General features: G+C 42.7%; 1 protein-coding gene across 1 annotated transcript in view; it reads right to left on the reverse strand.

Annotated features, from left to right (window-relative positions):
* nbas (NBAS subunit of NRZ tethering complex) overlaps positions 1 to 23,224 on the reverse strand; it is a 357,427-nt gene that overhangs the window by 239,911 nt on the left and 94,292 nt on the right. Inside the window, exons 15-21 of the mRNA XM_070885013.1 lie at positions 22,948 to 23,205; positions 21,530 to 21,655; positions 20,269 to 20,420; positions 19,302 to 19,439; positions 15,775 to 15,853; positions 15,390 to 15,494; positions 9,742 to 9,878 (exon numbers count right to left, since the gene is read on the reverse strand). Of these exons, the coding sequence (XP_070741114.1) occupies positions 9,742 to 9,878; positions 15,390 to 15,494; positions 15,775 to 15,853; positions 19,302 to 19,439; positions 20,269 to 20,420; positions 21,530 to 21,655; positions 22,948 to 23,205 (995 nt within the window). The remainder of the gene's footprint in view (positions 1 to 9,741; positions 9,879 to 15,389; positions 15,495 to 15,774; positions 15,854 to 19,301; positions 19,440 to 20,268; positions 20,421 to 21,529; positions 21,656 to 22,947; positions 23,206 to 23,224) is intronic.

Raw genomic sequence — 23,224 nt, forward strand, 5'->3', positions numbered from 1 at the left:
GGGAAGAAGGGAGGGAAGGAGGGGTGGGGGGAAGGGAGAGAAGGAGGCTGAACGGCCAGGCCCAAGACTTCGGGCTGGATTTACAGGTAGGCGGCGTCGGATCTTGGGGGGGGGGGTGGTGGGGGGGGGGTGGTGGTGGGAGAGCCTCGGAGGTCCAGGGGGTGTGGGCGCGGAGGTAGGGGGAGTCGGGGGCGGGGAGCGGAGGGAAGCAGAGGTCGAGTCGCCGGGGGGGGGGGGGGGGGGGGGGGGGGGGGGGGGTTTAGCGGGGGTCGGGTCGGGTGGAAGGAGCCTTATCCACACAGCCCCAGTTAGGCCATTCAGCCAGGGCTAAGGGCTGCATGCTTCGGGCCCCTCCCACAGTTTTGGACGCCTGGAGCTACTGCACAAGCGCGCCCACTGTAGCGCATGTGCAGAGGTCCCGGCCCTGTTTTCAGCGCAGGGACCTGGCTCCGCCCCCCACAGCTCGTGCTGCGCTGCGCCGAGCTGCAAAGGATCTGCAGTGAGCCGGAGAATAGGTAATTTTTTTTTCAGCGCATTTTGTGGCGCGAAAAACGGGCGTCCAGGTCCGGGCTGCGCCGTTTTAGGCACGGCCCGAAACTTGGGCCCATTGATTCTATTCCAGATTTATTTAATTAAATTTAAATTCCCTAGCTACTATGGTGGGATTTAAACTCATGTCGCCAGATCATTCGTCCAGGCCTCTGGCTGTAACATAACCACTGTGCTACCATACCACAGAAGAAAACCAGCCCATAGTTTAACACAAGCCCATGTGCACCCATACTTTAAAAAAGTAGACCCAAAAACCCACGAGTCACGCACACTCTTTATACCACTGGTTACAAAAAACTATACTGAATGAAATCAGGAGTAAAAACCCAAGTATTAAAGAAAATGCAAGTTATCTGGTTTTGAAATAGAACATGCTCATAATGAAAGGCTACAGTGACTATCTAATCTAAACTACTCCTATGGTGAGACTATAAGCATCCCAATTCAAAGTTGAGAGGTGCAATGCGTGAAGCTAGGAACGTAAAACTGGGGCTTGACAAGTCTTTTGAGCAGGAAGACCGTGTACGGCATTGCCATGTTAACATTTTAACTGTTTCCACAACCTTATGCAGCATTTAATGTATCTTCTACATTGTGTCTTACAGCTTTCTTCAAACTGCATAACCATAACTTGAATGAATGTTATGCTCAATCCGTTTTTTACTGTTATAGCTACAGTTTTAATCTGTACTTTTATTTCTCTGGAGAATACATTTACTGCAATAAGCTTGATACAAATACTGCTGTGGTCAGAAGGTGGTCCTGCATAAATATTTTGTTCAGAATAAGTGCAGAATTCTGCAAACCACTAGTTTTAATGATATATATTTTCAGCAAAATCCAAAAATTAAAAATATAACTCATATCCGAGAATTATTTTGCATATAAAATACAATTGTTTTTGCAGATGCAAGTTCCAAATGTGAATTCAACATTAAGAGTATTGTATTGTGTAATTATTCTTGAAAGCATGCACAGAAGACATAGTGTCAAGGAAATGGGATACAGAAAGGCTCAGAAGCAGTTTGAATTAAAGTAACATTCCCATCAGAAGTGTCCTTTCAATACCTAAAATACAGCAACATTATTTTGACCAATGAAATAAGACATTGTTAAGAACATTCCAAGGGGGCAAGGTAGCAAGTTGCTGCTTCCATGCTACGACATGGAGTGATAATTATTCGATTGCTCCCCCACATTTGCAAGGTGCTGTTAAATACCAAGGGCTAGAAATTCGGCTATTAGTGATTTCGCCCGTTTATCCAGCGATAATCTTGGAGTCATTTTTTTTTAGTGCCGGGTTAGTGTTAGTGCCGGGAAGTCGCAAAATTTGGCAAACGGTGACCGGTGATAGCAATAAATCTGGCCGAGCACGATGGAATCTGTGTGTCAGGGCCAAAACTTGCGATGATAAAAAAGCGGACCTACTGCGCATGTGCAAATATTTTTTTTCCCGATTTTTTTTCTTCTTCCCATGATTCTAGTCAGCTGTCAGGGTGCGCCCGAGCATGCACAGTACATCCAGCGCTGAAGCAAGTACTTTTCACAGTCCAAGCAGCCACAATGGAAGGGGACTCCAGCAGGCAGAGAGCTCAAAAGTTTAGCTATAAAACAAAAGAGTCCCTGATTGCAGCTGTGCAAACCAGATTGGGAGAATTTAATATGAGGGGTGCTGAAAAACTCCTCCCAGCTGTGCAAAGGCAAATGTGGACCAGCCTGGCTGGGGAGGTCACCTCAGTCGAAAATACCATGAGGGACCATCAACAATGTCGGAAAAAGTTCAATGACCATTCCAGGGTCGTGAGAGTAAGGAATATTTTTATTCATACACTCCTTCATTACTTAAATTCTAAATCTGACACATGTTGGTATGTGCAGGCTTAGTGTTGCACCTAATTTGCCATGAATGACCGTTACACATTAGTAAGACTGCTTTTTGACATCTTAAAAGATGTTTCTGCACTTTGATGTCTTCCTTATTATCATCGGCAGTCCCTCGGAGCCGAGGATGACTTGCTTCCACTCTAAAAGTGAGTTCTCAGGTGACTGAGGGGTCCAATGCGGGACCTACAGTCTCTGTCATATGTGGGGCAGACAGTGGTTGAAGGAAAGGTGGGTGGGGAGCCTGGGTTGGCGCACGTGGGAGGGGACCTGTGCGTGAAGGGGACCTGCGCGTGGGAGCTTGGTTGGTTCTGGCCAAAAGAACTTGTGTGCTGTGAAGAGTTGATTCTGGCTGAAGGGACTTGTGTTCTGTGCAGAGTTGCTGCGGGCCCAGGAGCAGCAGTACAGTGACTGAAGACCTGGCCTGGAACAGGTAGGACTGGCTTTTTTTTTTCTTGCAATTTTTGTCATTGTACAGTAGTTGGATTTAATTTCTTGACTTTTCACTGGGCCCGGCTTGCAACGCTAACGGTTTGGCAGGGTGTCCGGATTCCGCAACATTCTGCGGATTCTGGACAATCCTGCCACGGATCATTCTGGATTCTGGAACTCCGGATTTTGGATGCTGCACCTGCAATGCCTCTGCTATCTCTTTCCTATATTATTTTTAAATGCGTGGATGCAATTCATCTGGATCAGTGGTCTTATCCTCAGATTGTTGCATTTGTATGACATAAGTCAAACCTATGTTATCGTGACAACTATTTTTATTGTCCCTAGCAATGATATTTCACAAAGGGTATTTAAAGATAGTACATTTATGTAAAACAAATATCTGTGGATACCATGCATTGTACTGCTGTTATTGATGCTGTTAAAATTCTGGTCTACTAGACACCTACTCTGGTTCAGTGGTATCAGTCACTCCTATAATCAGTCTGAACATTTTACTTTTATGGGAATTGACTCTCATTGTCCTACATCTACTGGTATGATAGCATAATCTGGAGGTTGTAACAATAATTCCCCCCCTTGTGACCTGAACCAGATATTCACATCTTTCACATTTGTACTTCTTCAACCCTACTGAAAGACCTAGCAAACACTTGCTGAAGCAAGGCTTTATACAGATCAATATGCTGCTTTATTTCACATTATGACCAAACAGAGCTGCAGTTATGATTGGACTATTTTGATTCCATCAGTACAGGTACAACTTATCTTCATGTGACAATACAAAATGAAGACTATGCCACACTTCCCACATCAGTGGGCTGTCTTACTTGACTTCAACAGGTATCTTGGAGAGAACAACTTTTACCACTATATTAAGCACATTTCATCTAGATGCCTTTAAAAAAAAAACAACTTGACAATGAACTTTACTTTAAAAACCTACTATTGGGCTCAATTTTGCTCAACCCCTTTTTTCGGTGCAATTACCTTAATTGTGCCAACTTTGCGCGCTGGAAATGGCGCCGGAAAAAAGTCTCCCCATCCTGGCCGCTTTTCCGAGTTTTGCTCTAAGAGATGGTGCTTGCTCCACTCATTATTGAATACAACAAAAGGAGGAAGTGTGGAAAGAGTTGGTCCAGTAGCAAGTCCGATTGTAACATCATCAGCCTGATATCTTCCTTTATCAAGAATAACCTACGTATGACCCTCTTAGTTGCAAAGGCATGCAGTCGTACATTGTGCAGTGGGGGGCGGAGCAACAGGCCAGCGCTGAAACCAGTGCCGGCACCTGCGCGCATGCGCAGTGATGTCAGTCCGATGTGCGCACATGCGCAGTAGCGGCGAAACTTGGCACTCGGCCATTTTTAAAGTACATCACAGCTGCTATTCATTGCGTGCCAGGAGAGCTCTGAAGCGAATTAACTGCTGAATGCAAGCAGCATTGTCCTGCCTGTGTTGTTTCCTGAAATTAACTGTTGCATGCCTGGAAAAGTGTTTGGGATCATTGCAAAAGTGCTGTTAAATGTCTCAGAGGACTGTGTTTTGAAAAATCACAGTTTGACTAAGTGCAGTGGAAAAGTGTCTCAGAGCATTGCAAAAGTGCTGTTAGTATCTCCGAGCAGTTGCAGCAATAATGCAGCAACATGCATCAAGACCAAATAATTTCTTGCATGACGAAGTCGAGTCACTAGTTACTGTCATTGAGAACAGTTGGCAGCACCTGGATTACAGCAGAGGTCACACAAAAGTGCCACCCAAAGAGAAGAAGAAATGCTGGACCGAAGTTGCAGAAGAATTCTGTAGATTGGTGAACACCAAGAGATCTGGAAGGCAGTGTAAAAAGAGGTGGCAGGACCTTGGTCAAGTAGTTAGTGTAAGTAATATTTCCATTTATTCAATGTAATTTTAATTGTAAATGTGACCAGCTGTATATGTCCCACCCAGCAGAAAGACACCCTCTCTAAAAAGTTGCATTTTAATCTTTGCAGAAGAAACTGTCCCACAACAAAAGGGAAACAACTAGGACAGGAGGAGGACCGGCAAATCTGCACCCACTGACACCAGAGAGGGTCGTTGCTTTGATGGGTCCTGTCTGGAGTAAAACCATCAGTACTGCACAAGCTGGGCCTGCACGTGAGGGAGTGGTCAAGTCATGAAAAGTCATCGTGGCCCTTCAAATCAACCTGCTGCCTGGCCTGCTATGTGTGAGCCGACTCATCCCACCCATCCTGCCTCCTCCTCTGCTGCTAACCATTTCACTGTTCTGTTATATGTTGCAGAACTTGAGGACAGTCCTCCTGATGATCCAAATCAAGGTTCAGACATGGACGAGCCTGAAGAGGAGAGCAACCCTCCAGAGCAACATGAGTGTGAGGGGCACTTTGAGAGGTTCGATGACAGGAGTCTTCTACTGAATCTTGGAGGTCAACATAGCTCACTTGCCAGGCTCTTCCGTGATTAGTGATTCGACATTCTATGGTTTCCCACTGTCCGAGGTTGCAGGTCCCAGTGGTGGTGGTGATGTTGTGCCGCAGCATTGCACACCTGTGGCCCCACCTTCCAAGGATACAGGTCCCAGCAATGGTGGTGGTGGTGGTGCTGGTGTAAATCAGCAGGGAACACCCAGGGTCCCAAGGTCTCAGCCTGCGCCTCCCAGTGGGCTGCCGCGAGCCAGATCCAGGGTGAAGGGAAGGAGACATGGACCACGCTCTCCTGAGATGCAGGATGCAACAGATGTGGTTCAGATCATGGCACTGGGTGGGGAAGAGCGTTGAGCTTACCCGATCACTCCTGGACACCATAACTGGGGTGAGTGAGGAGGTAGCGGAACTGTCGGGAGAAGTAACAGTAATGCAGTAATGGCACGGGAGATGGGAACCATGTCCGCTAACATCAGTGAGGGAATGGTGGCCATGAGGGATGGAATGTCAGAGGTAGTGGAAAGGACGACAGTTGCAATGACCAAGGCCATGAGGGAGGGAATGTCTGAGTTAGCTGCTGCAATAAGGGAACACGCCCAGACCCCGCGCCCATTGACAGAATCAACTGCCACTCCCACTCCAATCTCCATATCAAGCTCTGAACAGGCCAAAGTCGCGCCCTTCAGCTTGCCGCCTGGGCCCTCCAACTTGCCATGTGACGTTGACATCCCCCACCCTCAAGAGGTGCCCCGTGGCCGAGATATTAGAAAGAAGAATCTTGGTGTGCACCCCAGAAACACTGTGCCAACGCCTGCGGGCAGGGGTGATGCAGAGCCCAATACCAAGCGCAGCGGGTGGCCATAGACTAAGGGGGATGAGAGATGGGTGCAGCCTTTCTTTGCTGCTGTTGTTGTTGTCATTTCACTCACTGTTCTAACTGTTCTCACACTGGATGTTTTTTGTAAGTTATGTAACTTTACACGTTTATAAGTGAACTTAATGTTTAAGTGATCTTAAAGAGTAAAGTTTGATACAAGAATATTTTTATTACACTAAAGTTAAGTACATTGCAAATTTTTGAATAAAATATATTTTACATTAAAACTGAATCATGTTCCAGTAACACAACACAAGATTAGGAACAACTCCAAAAAATAAACATGTCCATGCAGAACAGTTGTCACCGAGCCCTCAGTCATCAGCAAAGTATTCACGGCTGAGCTGCTGACACAAGGCTCGAGCAATCGTTAAGGGGGCACGATGGCCCGCCCTCCTCCGACGTCCTGCTCCGGCTTCAGGCACTTGCATGGTTTCCTCATCCTCGTCATCATCATCATCCTCCTGCATCTTCCACATCATCTTCATGAGCCACTCTCACCTCAGGTGGGTCTTCTTCCACTACCAGGTGCTGCTGCCTCATGATGGCTAAGCTATGCAGCATGCAGCATACAAACAGTGAACTGACCGACAATCTCAGGGGAGTATTGCAAGTAGCCTCCGGAATGGTCCAGGCATCGGAAATGCTGCTTCAAGATGCCAATGGTCCTTTCCATGATGCTGCGCGTCGCAATGTGCGACATGTTGCATTGACGGTGAGCTTCCATCCGGGTTACGCGCAGGGGTGTCATGAGCCAGGTGGCCAGGCCGTACCGTTTGTCTCCCAGTAGCCAGTTCTTCTCTTCTGGCTGCTGCTCAAACATTTCAGATATAAAGCTGTCATGTAGGATGAACGCATCATGGGTTCTGCCAGGGTATCTTGCATCGACTGACATGATGCGATGCATGTCGTCATACACGAGCTGCACATTAATGGAGTGGAAGCCTTTTCTATTCCTGTACATCTCGGCATCCTCCAAAGATGCTTGCAAGCCGACGTGGGTACAATCAATGCTGCCCTGTACCTTTGGGAAGCCAGCGATCCTTGAGAACCCCACAGCCCGCTCATACGTTGCTTGGGCGGTCATTGGGAACTTGATGAAATCATTCCTCCATACATACAGTGCAGCCGTGACCTGGTGAATGGAAACATGTATTGCATGTTGAGAGATGGTACACACATCTCCAGTTGTAGATTGAAACGATCCCGAGACATAGAAGGAAAGTGCAGCTGTAACCTTCACTTCAACTGACAAAGCAGTCCAGCTGCTGCTTCTCGGCTGTAGGTCTGGTCTCAGCAAGTCACAGATCTCACGGACAACTTCTGTGCGGAAACACAGCCTTCTGACACACTCTGCATCACTCAGGTGCGGATAAGAACACCTCACTCGAAATTGCTGAGCTGGGTAAGCCCTTCTGCCCAGCAGCCTATGAGCTCTGATGTTCCTGATGTGATGAGCTCGAATCAATTGTCTCCTACATAGCACAATGATGCAGAACGCTCGCAAAAGGTATGGCATTGTGAGTATTGCCCCCATACTTAATGTTAAACTTTCAAAGGTCAAAGCAGCACAGCACAGGTTTGCAGTTCTCTCTCTCTCCAGATGGACCACACCCAAAGGTCCTTTGTCCTCTCCTCCCCCGCCCCCTCCTCCCCACCTGGGTCTTGTGACCTGCCTCCCTCCTCTCCCTACCCCTACCCCTCCCCGTTGATATAGAGGCCAGCATCTCTCTCACTCCCCCACCACCCTCCCCCTCAGGGACATCGAGGCCAGCATCTCTCTCTCTCTCTCTCTCTCTCTCTCTCTCTCTCTGGCTACCCACCCCATGCACCCCCCCCCACCCCCGTCTTCCCTCCCCCCTCTCCGGTGACATCGATGGCCAGCATCTCTCTCTCGCTATCCCCTGCCCCCCACCGGTGACATCGATGGCCAGCATCTCTCTCTTGATCGCGGCCAGCATCTCTCTCTTTCTCTCGCTGCTCCCCACCCCACACCCGCCGGTTACATCGCGGGCAGTAGTTCGCATTTCTCCGGTTGCTCTGGACTCCCGACGTACGTCTTCCCTCCCCTGACGCAGGCCAAATGGCCTCACGCACAGGCCGGCCCGCTACCTTCCCGGGCCGACGTCAAAGATCGCGGCAGGATTTACTTCATTTTTATTAGTATTTTAATTGTTTGAGCTTTTCCTTGCAATGTTTGGTGCTTGGTTGTTGAGGTCCTCCCCCGTTCCCTTCCCTCCCCGAATGTCTGCCGAATGTGCGCTGCTTTTTCTTCACTGCCCGCAAGGTTTTTCAGTGCTGGCCACATACGCTGACCTAAGTCGATTTGGAGTACATTTTTGCTGGCCAAAGTGGCATAAATGGCATAAGTGTCTTGGAACGGCCCCTTTTGGAAAAAGAAACTGACCTAAAAAAAAAAATCAGACCTAACTGACTTATTCTGGAGTAAATTTTTGGCGGAAAATGGCATTTTCTTTAAACTTACGCCAGAAAAAACAACTTGCTCAAAACAAATTGACGTATGTCGTGGGCAAAATTGGGCCCATTAAAAGTAATTTTCTCCCAATCCTTTCTGTGGAGAAATGGCCAAAAACTGTGGCAATTGCCGTGTATATTTTAAAAACTCTGCCCAAGCAAGAAACTGAATAAAAAATTCCTCTGTCTAAATTTTAGGTTTGAAGTTTGTTCCAATTTTCTTGGTTCACAAAGAACATGACTTCCATTTCACAAAATTATTGAAAAATTCTGCTAATAAAATTAGGTATTGTGATAAAATTTAAGAAGTGATTTGAACTAATATAAACAAACTCTTACTGCAAATATGTTGAAAATTCATTTAAATACTCAGGTGCAATATTATTATTTCTCAAACGTGTGCTTAGCATCTGTTTGACATAAACAAGGTCTTGATAAATCACTTCCCATTTTACAGTTTGCGTCACAAAGTATTTCATCCATCAACATTAAAGTGACATTATAGAACGGCTTATGCAAAGACTGCACAATGACTATCTAAAACATAAGGCCTTCACACCACCAATCATGTCCACTGATGCATGCTAGTTAATTCATTTCAAGAATTTAAAAAGGTACACCGAAAAAGTACTTTTACTATAGGCAGATTTCAAAAGCAATTTGTTCCAGAAATGGAGATCATTTGAAAAACACTCCCGAGTATGGGACCACGGATTTAATTGGGGTCATGTTTCAGCAGCATTCAGTAGTCTATTTTTCATTTCCGTAAATACCACTAATTTCTATTAAAATAATCAGACACACATTATAGCCGTTTGCGCAATTCTAAAATATTTTGTCACTCACTCCTGTCTGTGTCCCTCGTGAGTTATGGAATCTTTAACACACATGAATGGATAGTGACAATAAATCATCAATGTCACCTATTAGTTGGTTCATGTCATAGCCACTCAGCTTTGAGGGTCCATTTCTATTTAATTTTTAAAAATGGAATATAATAATGTGACAGTACTTTGATAACTAATCTTTGTTATAAAGGAATAAAGCTGCACTATCTATATATTTTTAAAATACTCTTACCTAGTTTCTGGCAGAAGAAAGCAATACTCATGAGGAGTCGTCGTTTCAGGCAAGTTTGAAAGAATGGCCAACCGATGAGGCAACAGATCTGATCCATGGTAGGTAAACAGAATCTCCAAAGCTTGAATATTGCTCTCCTGTTAAAAGAAAAATCCAGTTACTAGCACAGTTCCAACAATACCAAGGCCTTCTACCTTGGTCGACCAACCTTTGGCATGACAAAGCAATTGCGTACATGCAATACACACATCCATTTTTAGAATTTTTTTTAATAGAAAAATTATGCATCTGAATAAAACCATCAAAGGTGCAGTAATTCAGAAAAAGAGAGTGTGGGGGGGGGCGATTTGTTAAAGATAAAAAAATGAGTTGGAGTTATTATCAATTATTTCCTGTTATGTTCGCCACATAAGGCCTACTTTAACAAATCCAGACACATCCACTACCAACACTGCTACACATAAGATGAGAGTCACTTTGCCATGAGCTCAGAAGAGCCGTGTTAGCGTTTTCTCCTTTTATATTGTTCATGGAAGTTTCACTGTTCTTTTTAAATACTTTTCCAAGTGTTATTTATAACCTGTTAAGGACTGGCTCAAAGTCTTGCACCTCAGGTAATTTGCATTTGGTTACAAAACAAATATGAGTGAAACAAAAGTGAAATACTGCAGATGCTGGAAATCTGAAAAAGAAACAGAAAAATGCTGGAAATACTCAGGTCAGGCAGCATTTGTGGAGAGAGAAACAAAGTTAGCTTTTCAGGTCGATGACCTTTCATCAGAACTGGCACATCATGGTCGTGCTACATAACACGATGGAGAATGTGCACAATGTGAAGGTGGGACTTGGTCTCCACAAGGACTATGTGGGGTCACTTCTACAAATGGTGTTATGGAAAGACGCATCTGTGACAGGTAGATTGGTGAAATGAGGTCAAGTAGGTTATTCCCTCGTGTTAGTTCTCTCATCACCTGCTGCAAGCCCAGTCTGGTAGCTATGCCTTTCAGGACTCCGCCACTTGGGTTAGTGGTGGTACTTCTGAGTCACTTTTGGTGATAGACATTGAAGCCCCACAGCCAGAGTGCATTCTGTACCTTTTCTACCTCAGTGCTTCTTCCAAATGGTGTGAAATATAAAAGGGTACTGACTCGTCAACTGAGAGACGGCAGTAGGTAGACATCAGAATGAGGTATATTGGTTCATGTTTTACCTGAAGCTATGAGATGTTACATGATACAGAGTCAATATTGAGGACTCCCAGTACAACTCACCCTGATTGTATACTACTGTGCCCTAATCTCTGGTGGGTCTGTTCTGTAGGCGGGACAGGACATACCACCCAAGGATGGTGATGACGTGTCTGGGATGTTGGCTGAAAGGCATGATTCTGTGAGTATGACTATAATCAGGGTATTGCTTTACAATTGTGGGACTGCGCTCACAAACTTGGCACCAGTCCCCAGATGTGAGTTTTTTAAAAAATTATGGGATGTGGGCATCACTGACAAGGCCAGCAATTATTCCTACTCCCTAATTGCCCTCGAGAAGGTGCGCTCAATCTCTCCTCATCAGACAAACCCCTTTGTTGCACTCCCTCTATAGCAAATATATTCTTCCTTAGGTGAGGAGACCAAAACCGAACACAATACTCCAGGTGCGGTCTCACCAGGGCCCTATATAATTGCAATACGATGTCTTTACTCTTATATTCAAATCCTCTTGTAATAAAAGCCAACATACCATTTGCTTTCTTAATTGCTTGCTGTACCTGCATGTTAACTTTCAGTGATTTGTGTACAAGGACACCCAGGTCCCTCTGAACACCAACATTTCCCAATCTCTCACCATTTAAAAAATACTCTGCTTTTCTATTTTTCCTACCAAACTGGATAACTTCACATACTCCACATTAAATTCCATTTGCCATGTTCTTGACCATTCACTTAGCCTGTTTATATCGCTTTAAAGCCTCTTTGCATCCTCCTCACAACTTACATTCCCACCTGGCTTTGTATTATCAGTAAACTTGGATATATTACATTTAAAACGCGAAGGCAGAACATTATCTGAATGGCGGCAGATTAGGAAAAGGGGAGGTGCAACAAGACCTGGGTGTCATGGTTCATCAGTCACTGAAAGTGGGCACGCAGGTACAGCAGGCGGTGAAGAAGGCAAATGATATGTTGGCCTTCATAGCTAGGGGATTTAAGTATAGGAGCAGGGAGGTCTTACTGCAATTGTACAGGGCCTTGGTGAGGCCTCACCTGGAATATTTTGTTCAATTTTGGTCTCTTATCTGAGGAAGGATATTCTTGCTATTGAGGGAGTGCAGCGAAGGTTCACCAGACTGATTCCCTGGATGGCGGGACTGACATATGAGGAGAGATTGGATCAACTGCGCCTTTATACATTGGAGATTAGAAGGATGAGAGGGGATCTCATAGAAACATAAAAGATTCTGATGGGATTGGACAGGTTAGATGCAGGAAGAATGTTCCCGATGTTGGGGGAAGTCCAGAACCTGGGGACACAGTCTAAGGATAAGGGGTAGGCCATTTAGGACTGAGATGAGGAGAAACTTCTTCACTCAGAGAGTTGTTAACCTGTGGAATTCTCTGCCGCAGAAAGTTGTTGATGCCAGTTCATTGGATATATTCAAGAGGGAGTTAGATATGGCCCTTACGGCTAAGGGGACCAAGGGGTATGGAGAGAAAACAGGAAAGTGGGACTGAGGGAATGATCAGCCATGATCTTATTGAATGGCAGTGCAGGCTCGAAGTTGCCAAATGGCCTACTTCTGCACCTATTTTCTATATTGATATAGATTGTGAATAGCTTGGGCCCCAAGCCAGGATTCGGCGATGGCAATGACATTAAATGTCAAGAGGCGGTGGTTAGACTCTCAATTGTTGGAGATAGTCATTGCCTGGCACATGCGTGGCGCGAATGTTACTTGCCACTTATCAGCCCAAGCCTGAATGCCGTTCAGGTCTTGCTACATTATCTGAGGAGTTGTGAATTAAACTTAACACTGTGCAATCATCAGCAAATATCTCCATTTCTGACTTTATGATTGAGGGAAGGTCATTGATGAAGCAGCTAAAGATGGTAAGGCTGAAGTCACTACCCTGAGGAACTCCTGCAGTGATGTTCTGGGGCTGAAATGATTGGCCTCCAACAACAATGACCATCGTCCTTCGTGCTATGTATGATTCAAGCCAGTGGGGAGTTTTCCTGCTGATTCCCATTGACTACAATTTTACTCAGCTCCAGACCTCATTACAACCTTGATGCCACACTTGGTCAAATGCTGCCTTGATGTCAAGGAAAGCCATTCTCACCTCACCTCGAGAATTCAGAATGGAGCTGAGTGGTCCTGGCAGAACCCAAACTGAGCATCGGTGAGCAGATTATTGGTGAATAAGTGCTGCTTGATAGCACTGTCGTCGATGTCTTCCGTCACTTTGCTGATGATTGAGAATAGACTAATACGGCGGTAATTGGCCAGATTGGATATGTCCTGTTTGTGGGCAGGGCATAACTGGGCCATTTTCCACATTGTCAGGTAGATGCCAGTGTTGTAGCTGTACTAGAACAGCTTGGCTGTAGTCAGGGACCATAGCCTTTGCTGTATCTAGTGCGCTCAGCCGTTTCTTGACAGCACATGGAGCGAATCGAATTGGCTGAAAACTGGCTTTTGTAATGGTAGGGACTGCAGGAGGAGGCCGATATGGATCATCCTTTCGGCACTTCTGACTTAAGATGGTTGAAACGCTTCAGCCTTGAGCTTTGCACTCATGTGCTGGGCTCCACCATCATTGAGGCTGGGGATGTTCATGGAGCCCCCTCCAATTAGTTATTTAATTGTCCATTGCCATTCAAAGATTGTGTGTGCCACATAATAGGCTTGCCAGCAAAGTTGAAACTCATGGAAAAAAAAGAGACAGTAGTAGCATGGATATGAAATTAGCTAAGTGACAGGAAACAGAGAGTAGTGGTGAATGGTTGTTTTTCGAACTGGAGGAAGGTGTACAGTGATGTTTCCCAGGGGTTGGTACTAGGATCACTGCTTTTCTTGATATATATTAATGGCTTGGACTTGGGTGTACAGGGCACAATTTCAAAATTTGCAGATGACACAAAACTTGGAAGTATAGTGAAAAGTGAGGAGGATAGTGATAAACTTCAAGAGGCCATAGACAGGCTGGTGGAATGGGCGGGCACGTGGCAGATGAAATTTAACGCAGAACATTGTGAAGTGATACATTCTGGCAGGAAGAACGAGGTGAAGCAATATAAACTAATGGGTACAATTCTAAAAGAGGTGCAGGAACAGAGAGACCTGGGGGTATATGTGTACAAATCGTTGAAAGTGGCAGGGCAGGTTGAGAAAGCGGTTGAGAAAGTGGTTAAGAAAGCATACAGGATCCTGGGCTATATAAATAGAGGCATAGAGTACAAAAGCACAAAAGTTATGATGAACCTTTATAAAACACTGGTTCGGCCTCAACTGGAGTATTGTGTTCAATTCTGGGCACCGCACTTTAGGAAGGTTGTAAAGGCCTTAGAGAGGGTGCAAAAAAGATTCACAACAATGGTTGTAGGGATAAGGGTCTTCAGTTACGTGGATGGACTGAAGAAGCTGGGGTTGTTCTGTCAACCTTCTCTGCTCTAAGGAGAAGATTTGATAGAGGTGTTCAAAATCATGAAGGGGTCTAGACAGACTAGAGAGAAATTGTTCCCATTGGCAGAAGAGTTGAGAACCAGAGGACACAGATTTAAGGTGACTGGCAGAAGAATCAAAGGCAACATGAGGAAAAACTTTTTTACGCAGCGAGTGGTTTTGCTCTGGAATGCACTGCATGAAAGGGTGGTAGAGAGAGATTCAATTGTGGCTTTCAAAAGGGAATTGGAAAAGTACTTGAAGGAAAAAAATTTGCAAGGCTACGGGGAAAGGGTGGAGGAGTGGGACGAGCTGAAGTGCTCTTCCAGAGAGCCAGCATGGGCTCAACTGTGCTGTAACCATTCTATGATTCTATTCTTTCAAGCAGTTTGGTACAACTGAGTTGTTTGCGAGGCTACTTCAGAGAGCAGTTAAGAATCAATCACATTGGTGTGGGATTGAAGTCACATATCGGCGAGACTGGATAAGAACAGCAGTTTTTCCCTAAAAGACATTAATGAACCAGATCATTTTTTATGACACCGACAGCTTCATGGTCACTTTTACTGATACCAGCTTTTTATTTCCAGATTGTTTAAAGTTAAAATTCAAATTCTCAAACTGCCATGGAGGGATTTGGACTTGCGCTCATTCTCTGCATTATTAGACAAGGCGTCTAGATTACTCGTCCAGAAACACAACCACTACATTGTTGTACCTTATGAGATATGGTAATGAAATGAAAAGGCCGAGAGATCTGGCAATCCATTTGCATCAGTTGCTTTACCTGCTTTTGCTGATGTTTTTTTCTGAGGAATAGTAAAAAAATAAATAGGAATGCACAAATATATTAGTGCTTCTTCAAGTTAAACTTGGACAAGTAAATGTTTTCCTAACTTGGACACAAATCAGACCAGATTAATTTCTTTGAACAGAATAAATGTTATCATGACTCATGATTGTGTTTTCAGAAAGTACACCTTACCCTTGCATATGTTCTTGCTGATAATACAATATTCTGACTTCTAAATGTTTTGAAGAACTCTGAATCATATCTTTGCTCTGCAGCATGAGGGCCTCCGAGGATTTCCTATAAATAGAAATATAAGTCATTGTAGCTATGTATTCGATTCAAGACATACAGTACCTTTTCGATTAACTTACATTAGAATTTTGAACCACTAAAACTTTGCCAGTAATGAAGTCAACCCATCACAATGAATTCAAACAATATGCATTTGTTACATCTCCCTTGTCGAAGCCAGATATATTAAAAAAAACTTTTAGTATTCTGAAATGAGAGAGGATTCCACAATATTAAGATTAACTTTTATACTCTTTATATAAAAAAAATTAAATGCTTTTCATACCTCATATGTTGCAAGGCGATTTAAGTAGGTTAACAGTTTCAATCTATAGCGACAAAGCTTCTTTTGTTCCAATGTAAGCCTGTGAAAAGAAAAAGGATGTACTGGATGTCCAAAAATTACAAAACCACACCACTAAATTGACAATCAATAACTGCAGTCATGTTTCTGTGCACTTCATCTTTTTGTATGTTATAGTATTTCCCTTGTCAGTTTCAAAATGACAGTGCCTTGTCATGAACAGGGATTTGTACATGTTCATATATTTCTGTTTTTCAAAAATAAGTAAAAAGACTGCAAGTATTTTGGAGTTTATTTGAGTTAATGGACAATTAAGAGCTAGATGCAATATAGAAATGCCAAAAGGTCAGTGGTCATTAGTAAGCTGTCACAAATCCATGAATTTGCAGGTGAAAGAACTACAGATGCAATGAAGCAAGGACATTTAATAGAAACGTAGAAAATAGGGGCAGGAGTAGGCCATTCGGCCCTTCGAGCCTGCACCACCATTCAATAAGATCATGGCTGATCATTCCCTCAGTACCCCTTTCCTGCTTTCTCTCCAGACCCCTTGATCCCTTTAGCCGTAAGGGCCATATCTAACTCCCTCTTGAATATATCCAATGAACTGGCATCAACAACTCTCTGCGGTAGGGAATTCCACAGGTTAACAACTCTGAAGAAGTTTCTCCTCATTTCAGCCCTAAATGGCTTACCCCTTATCCTTAGACTGTGTCCCCTGGTTCTGGACTTCCCCAACATCGGGAACATTCTTCCTGCATCTAACCTGTCCAGTCCAGTCAGAAGTTTATATGTTTCTCTGAGATCCCCTCTCATCCTTCTAAACTTCAGTGAATACAGGCTCTGGAGTAATATTTATAATCTTTAAACAAAATCAAAATAATAGGGTTGCTGAGACAGCAAGCAGTGACTAGGAGCCAGGGATATAAGACCAGAGTTCCAGAAAACATTAGTAGGTTGACATTGCATTCAAAGTTCCACTCAATGGAAAAAAATTGAACAAACTCTTCTACTCAAAGCATTCCATAGCCTAATCTCAAATACAGCAATGCATGTTTGAAACATAATGCAGAACTGAATTCTTCACAATTCTATTGTCTTCTGCAGTTAATGTTCTTTCAAATTCCAAACACATTCCTTACAAATGAACACACTTATAAAATAAATTCCGCAATTTCCATTGAAAGTGCGAGCTTACAACAGTGTGGCGAGGGCAACAGGGCATCTGGTACCTTAGTGAACTGTGGGACCAACAGTGTATCTACTTAACAAATGCGATTTAAGGATTAAAAAAAAAGGGGACAACGGAGGAGGAGGGTGAATTACAGTCAAATCAGGTACACGCCACGGGATATCAAGAAATGGCTGAGCGCACTGGATACAGCAGAGGTATGGGCCTTGGCAACATCCCGTCTATAGTGCTGAAGACATGTAGCCAAGTTATTCCAGTACAACTATAACACGAGCATTCGCAACTCCTCAAATAATGAAGCAGACTGTACCTGCATACAGCTAGACCTGTACAACATTCAGGCTTGGTCTACCCACCTCCCCTTGACATTCAATGGGATTACCATCACCGAATCCCCCACCATCAACATCCTGGGGGCCTCCAATAACAAGGAATTTAACCAGCCACATAAATACTGTCGCTACATAAGGTCAGAGGCTGGGTATTCTCACCTCCTGACTCCCCAAAGCCTTCCCACCATCTGCAAGACACAAGTCAGGAGTGTGATGGAACACTCTCCACTTGCCTGGATGAGTGCAGCTTCAACAACACTCAAGAAGCTCGGCACCATCCAGGACAAAGCAGCCCGTTTGATTGGCACCCCAATCACCATCTTAAACATTCACTCCCTCCACCACTGGCGCACCAAAGCTGCGTGCGTACCATCTACAAAATGCACTGCAGCAACTCGCCAAGGCTTCTTCGACAGCACCTCCCAAACCATCTAGGACAAATGTAGCAGGCGCATGGGAACACCACCTCCACATTCTCCTCCAAGTCTCACACAATTCTGACATAAAAGTCGCCATTCCTTCACCATCGCTAGGTCAAAATCCTGGAACTCCCTCCCTAACTGTGGGAGAACCTTCACCTCACGGACTGCAGTGGTTCAAGAAGGCAGCTCACCACCAACTTCGCATGGGCAATTAGGGATGGGCAATAAATATTGGCCTTGCCAGCGAGGCCCACATCCCATGAATGAATATAAAAAAAAAAGGGAAATAAGGAGAAAGAAAGAATGATTGGATGAAAAGATAGAGAAGAAATAGAAATTAAAAATATGAAAAAAACATTACATTTTAAATCTTTTAATCACAATTGACTATATGCAGGAATGAAATTGAACAGTTTAAATTGTTCCCTTTCTGGGACTGAGAGATTGATTGGCATTGCATTAATAATTATCACATTGTTAAGTTCCAGCCCTAACTTTCTGCGGCAAACTTAATGAGCAATTTATGTGCAAATAATGGGGAGGTTAAGGGCGAGATAAGGTTTGCGCGAAACCAACAGCAAAGTGGTGCAAATCAACCAGCAAGTTCTGTAGATTCGCAACTCATGACGTATCTCTTAAACCCCTGAATTTGCAGGCTGATTTGCACATTAATAATGGCATCATCCTTAAAATTCGTTATTTTTACAGCATGATTTGGTGCAATGGATTGGCAAGGTACCTGATAACGTTGTTTTAAGTCCCACTATCCGGCATTTTTAAACTGCAATGCTCAGAAGAAGTATGAAGAAACAACCAAGTAGCCAATGTAGAAAACTTCCTCCATACTCTGTAACAAGTTACCTGGCATTATATGTGTAAATAATACACCAGATCATACAGAACTGGCAATCAGATTTGATGTGAAAAGCAAAGCCAGTCAGGATACAAATCTATCTGATTCATAAGTGAAACTTTGGTCGCAAATTGTTCTCACCAAGGTTCGAGACTGCAGCTAAGAGTTTTGCTAAGATTTTGCAGTACAGTGGGTTTGTGCCAGTGTTATCCATACAGTAAATTATTAGTTCCAGCTGGGATTTTCAGAGGTAAGGTTTCAAGCTATGGCAAATGGTATACAGGTGCAACGTCCCGAATCCGGAACTCTGAAAACCTCAATTGTCAAAAAAAATGGACATTTTGTGTATAGCTGATGGAGTCATCCCGAATCCTGAATTATTGTCTGAAAACCGGACATTGAGGCAAAACCCAAAATCCGGAATGGATTCAGTCGAGGATTCCGGATTTCAGACAAAAAAATCAAGTCTGAAATCCGGAATTTCGGACCTCGACGTTCAAAACCTGGCATGGATTGAGTCAAGGATTCCGATTTTCTTGTCCAAAATCCGGAAAACCCCAAAAACTGGAACGGACTCAGTCTGAGGATTCCAGATTTCGGACGTTGTACCTGTATAATGTGTGCTTACAACATTTTAGAAACACACGCTGGCTATGCTTTTAACTAGGAAAGGCCAATTTGCATGCTGCAAAGTGACAATTATTACTCACGTGGAAAAATCCACCAGTTGGAGCAGCTCCTGTCTTTTTGCAGCCTCTTTTTCTTTTCTCAGCTGCATCTCTTCAACTGGTGACAAATAATCCTCATAGGGAAGCTCATCAAGGTCCACATCTCCAGGTAAAATAAATCTGTTGAAATGAAAATGTACAATTCTCCAAAGAACTGCGTGTTGCCTCAAATTTTATTATATATAAGATTATAAACCTACTGCTTCGGTAACAAACTGCAATAATTCTAACAGGTAAAAGATTAATGTGCTAGTTCAATAGTAGATTTTATTACATTGTGTAAAATTATTGCCCTAGTGGCCTACATTTTCCAGAGATTGCAGTAAACTTCAGTAGATTTTATAGATGTCGTAAAGATCTCCGTGACATTTCCTCCCTCAATAAAATTCAAATAATTGAAGTGGAACCTCTGAAACGTTATGCCCCTGAATCTTAACATGTTTATTGGTAAAACTTATAGAAAAAGCAAACTCTGTTCAAAATAAATTAAAGCAACACAGGGATGTATAAAATACAGTAAATCTGAATCATATCTACCTTCCTTGTGATTCAACTAGAGATCAAGACTGTAAAGTGCAAACTGTGCAATAATTTTTAAATATATAATGAAACAAAGAAATATCAAACAGAAAAACAAAATATGAAAAAGTTTGGGGAAGAGAGAATAATTCTGAATAGTTTGAAGCCAGTAGAAGTATCTAGTTGACAGGCCTGCATCAACTTTCTTTTTCATAGCTGAAATAATTGCATCCAGGTTGGTCACTTTTAACCCATACCAAAAGGAAAATAAAGGAACAATAGATATTTTTACCTACTGATGTTGGAAAATAAAAGAGAATTACAAATAACTGTTTAGAACATAAGTAGCATCGCCCTACTGGAAAAGATAAGTAGCGCTGTTACACAATATATGGGGAAAAGGTATACATTTCTTAAATTGATGACAAACCTGCCTCCATCTTCTCTTTTTCCAATAGCTATAAGTGCCTCCAGGTCAGTCCCCTTCAATCCATATTGAAGCAGCTCTCTGGCTGCATCAACATTTTCAGGCACTCTTTCCACACATTCATGCAACACCCATGAACGTTTCTTAATTTTACTCTGTGGAAAGCCAAGTGAAAACAGTTTTAAGTAAATATCAGATGCATTAACCAGAGAGAGGAACTCACAGCAATGAGACGAAGAACAGGGAGAAACTACAGGAAACTCAAATCACACTCAATCAAACGACACAATTTGAGAGCACACGATGAGAAACACAAGAAAAACAAGGGGAGGGAAGAGAACAAAAAATAAAAAACTGAGGTTCAATTTGAGACGATTCCTGCAGGGATTCACTAAGATAGAGGGGGCAAATAACTGTAAAGCAGTGGTTCTTAAACAAACATGTATAGCTCTTCACTATAAGGAAAGAAAGATCTAAATAGGGAATTCAGGCAGAACTATTTTATACAAAGGAACACTGGGCAAAATTTTTTGTACAGCTCCATTTGTACGAGCTCCCATTATTATCAATTAGAAGACCCCAAAACACAAAAGCACAACACAATAAAAAAAATTTTAAGTACATATTTAAAATTAATTGAAATTGAATTTAATTAAATGTTTTAGACAAAAGTTTAATTTTTGAATTTATATTTTATGTTTTAATTGGGGTAAAAAAATAAACTTACCTTAATGGACAAGGTTTTTAATATAAAAATTAATGATAAAATTGAATGTTTCTATCTTTTAAAACTCTTACACTGGTAAAAGTAGGCTATATGCCTGCTTTTACTAGGCCTAAGAGTTTGAAGAACATTCGTTGGGCAGGAGCCCAAATCTCTGCACACGAATGTCTTTCTCCCGAGGATGCATGTGATCTGTCGCAAATGCCGGCTCTCAGCGCATGCACATTGCGCAGCGAGAACCGGCATTTGCGAGGCTTCTTCAGGTGCGTGCGCACATTGTAAGCACCCGGAGAGGCTGCAATTTACGGCCCATTGTCATATTCAGCAAGTTATCAGGGAAGGCCTTTGAAGCAAATCGTTTAGGTAGGTTCAAGATATATTTCAGGAGTAAAAAGTGCCATCTGGAATAAGTTGAAGAGACAGCATTGAGATCAAGCAAAATGAGACAAGCTTGCTGAGCAAAATCACCATTTCTTGTTGTTAAAATTTTGTAAGCAAAATGGATACAATATGAAAGTACGTAATCTGCATAAAACATACCAGGTAGTCCTGAATAGAAGCAATATTAACAGGCGATTTCCTCCATTGTCTTTGATACACAAGGTCACTGTCAAGGTCATAAGCTTGTGCAAGAGCTAATGCTTCACCATATTCTTCATTATCAATCTGAAGAAAGATTGTTTAAAAAATACTGTCAAATACTTACAATACATAACCCCGTAAGAAAATTTAGGATACTCAAAATGTTGAGCAAAAACATTCACACTTGCCCATTTCATTTCCTTTCTGTACTTTTATTTTCTTTTAAAATTAATACATTTTAAAGCACATCATCTTTTTGAACTTATTTCATCTCACACAGTGGTTTAACAGTGTGCTTACAACTTGCTGCATCATGGAGTACTGAGTTGTGGGGAAGCACCAAGCAAACAACAGATGTTGCTGCATTGGAGGAGAGAGGGTGCAAGAGAGAATCATCAGCAGACTGCTTTTACATTAACAGTCAGCTGAAGAACAACACAAGTGAAGCTTACTGAGCTCTGACCTCTCTGTTCTCAGCCTCTTGCATTGTTCCAATGAAGCTCAACCTAAGCTCAAGGAACAGTACCATATCATTCAATTAGTTACTTTAAAGACTCAACATCGAGTTCAACAATTTCAAATCATAACGTCTGCCCTCACTCTTTCAGATGGCAGCTGTTGATGATTCTGCTATTCCCATTTACACCTCTTCTAGACCCATCTTTTGTGTCTTTACTTGTCCTATTACTATCTCCTTTTGCTTTGTACAGTCTTCAGTGCTGAGCATTTGAAAAGTAACTGAGGTCCAAATATTTAACAATCTTCTCTTTTTCCAACTGCTGTATTTTCCCAGAATTTTCTATTTTGAATGAGATTTTCAGCGTTTGCAATTTTTCTTTTCATCACTATGTAGTACAGATTAGTCGGCATACAATATTTCTGCTGACAATGTCACTTTCAGGTATTACACTGGGTAAAAATCTAAAAGTACAGTTTTTCTGAAATTCAAAGAAAGATGTAAGAAAGATACAAGGACTGGGAGAAACAAAGTCTTCATGCAAGATTCTATTAATGTTGTTCCATGACTGATTGGGTATCAGTGTGTGGGCTTGGAATGAGATAGCCATCTCCAATTTTTCTTCCTATCTCAATTTGTAAAATTCTCCATTAATGAGGAATGAAGCCAAATCAACTGTCAGATAATTCAGGAACTTGAATCCATAATAATTTCTCCTAGGCACATTGTGGTCATCTAAATACCACTAAGTCATTGTGATCTATGCTTTTCAGTTACCGCATAAATTGGTAGAGAAATTGCACAAATCAGTTATGGTTAATGCAATACAATAGCCAATAATGTTACAATGAGTGGCATGAGTACCTTAAATAATTTGAACAAATTTCTTGCCCATTTCTTTTTTTTAATTTATACCAACCTTTCTTTGATAGAGCTCCTCTGGAGTTGTAGATCTCAAACTCACAAGCCTGTAGGTTTTGGTGATTGTTCGTGGTCGCTTTCGAGGGGGGGCAAATCGCTCCATTTCTGTCACATAATACAGGCCCTGCTTCACATAACCAAAATAGCGAGCTTTGGCAGAGGATTCATCATCAGAGTCAGAGTCTTCCTCTCCTTCATCATCAGCTAATGAATTATTCTCCAAACGATGTCTCTTGTGAGCGAGCTTCACTTCACACTAAGAAAATTAAAAGAAA

The sequence above is a fragment of the Pristiophorus japonicus genome, chromosome 7 (assembly GCF_044704955.1).
Source record: "Pristiophorus japonicus isolate sPriJap1 chromosome 7, sPriJap1.hap1, whole genome shotgun sequence".
NCBI classification, from domain to species: Eukaryota; Metazoa; Chordata; class Chondrichthyes; family Pristiophoridae; genus Pristiophorus; species Pristiophorus japonicus.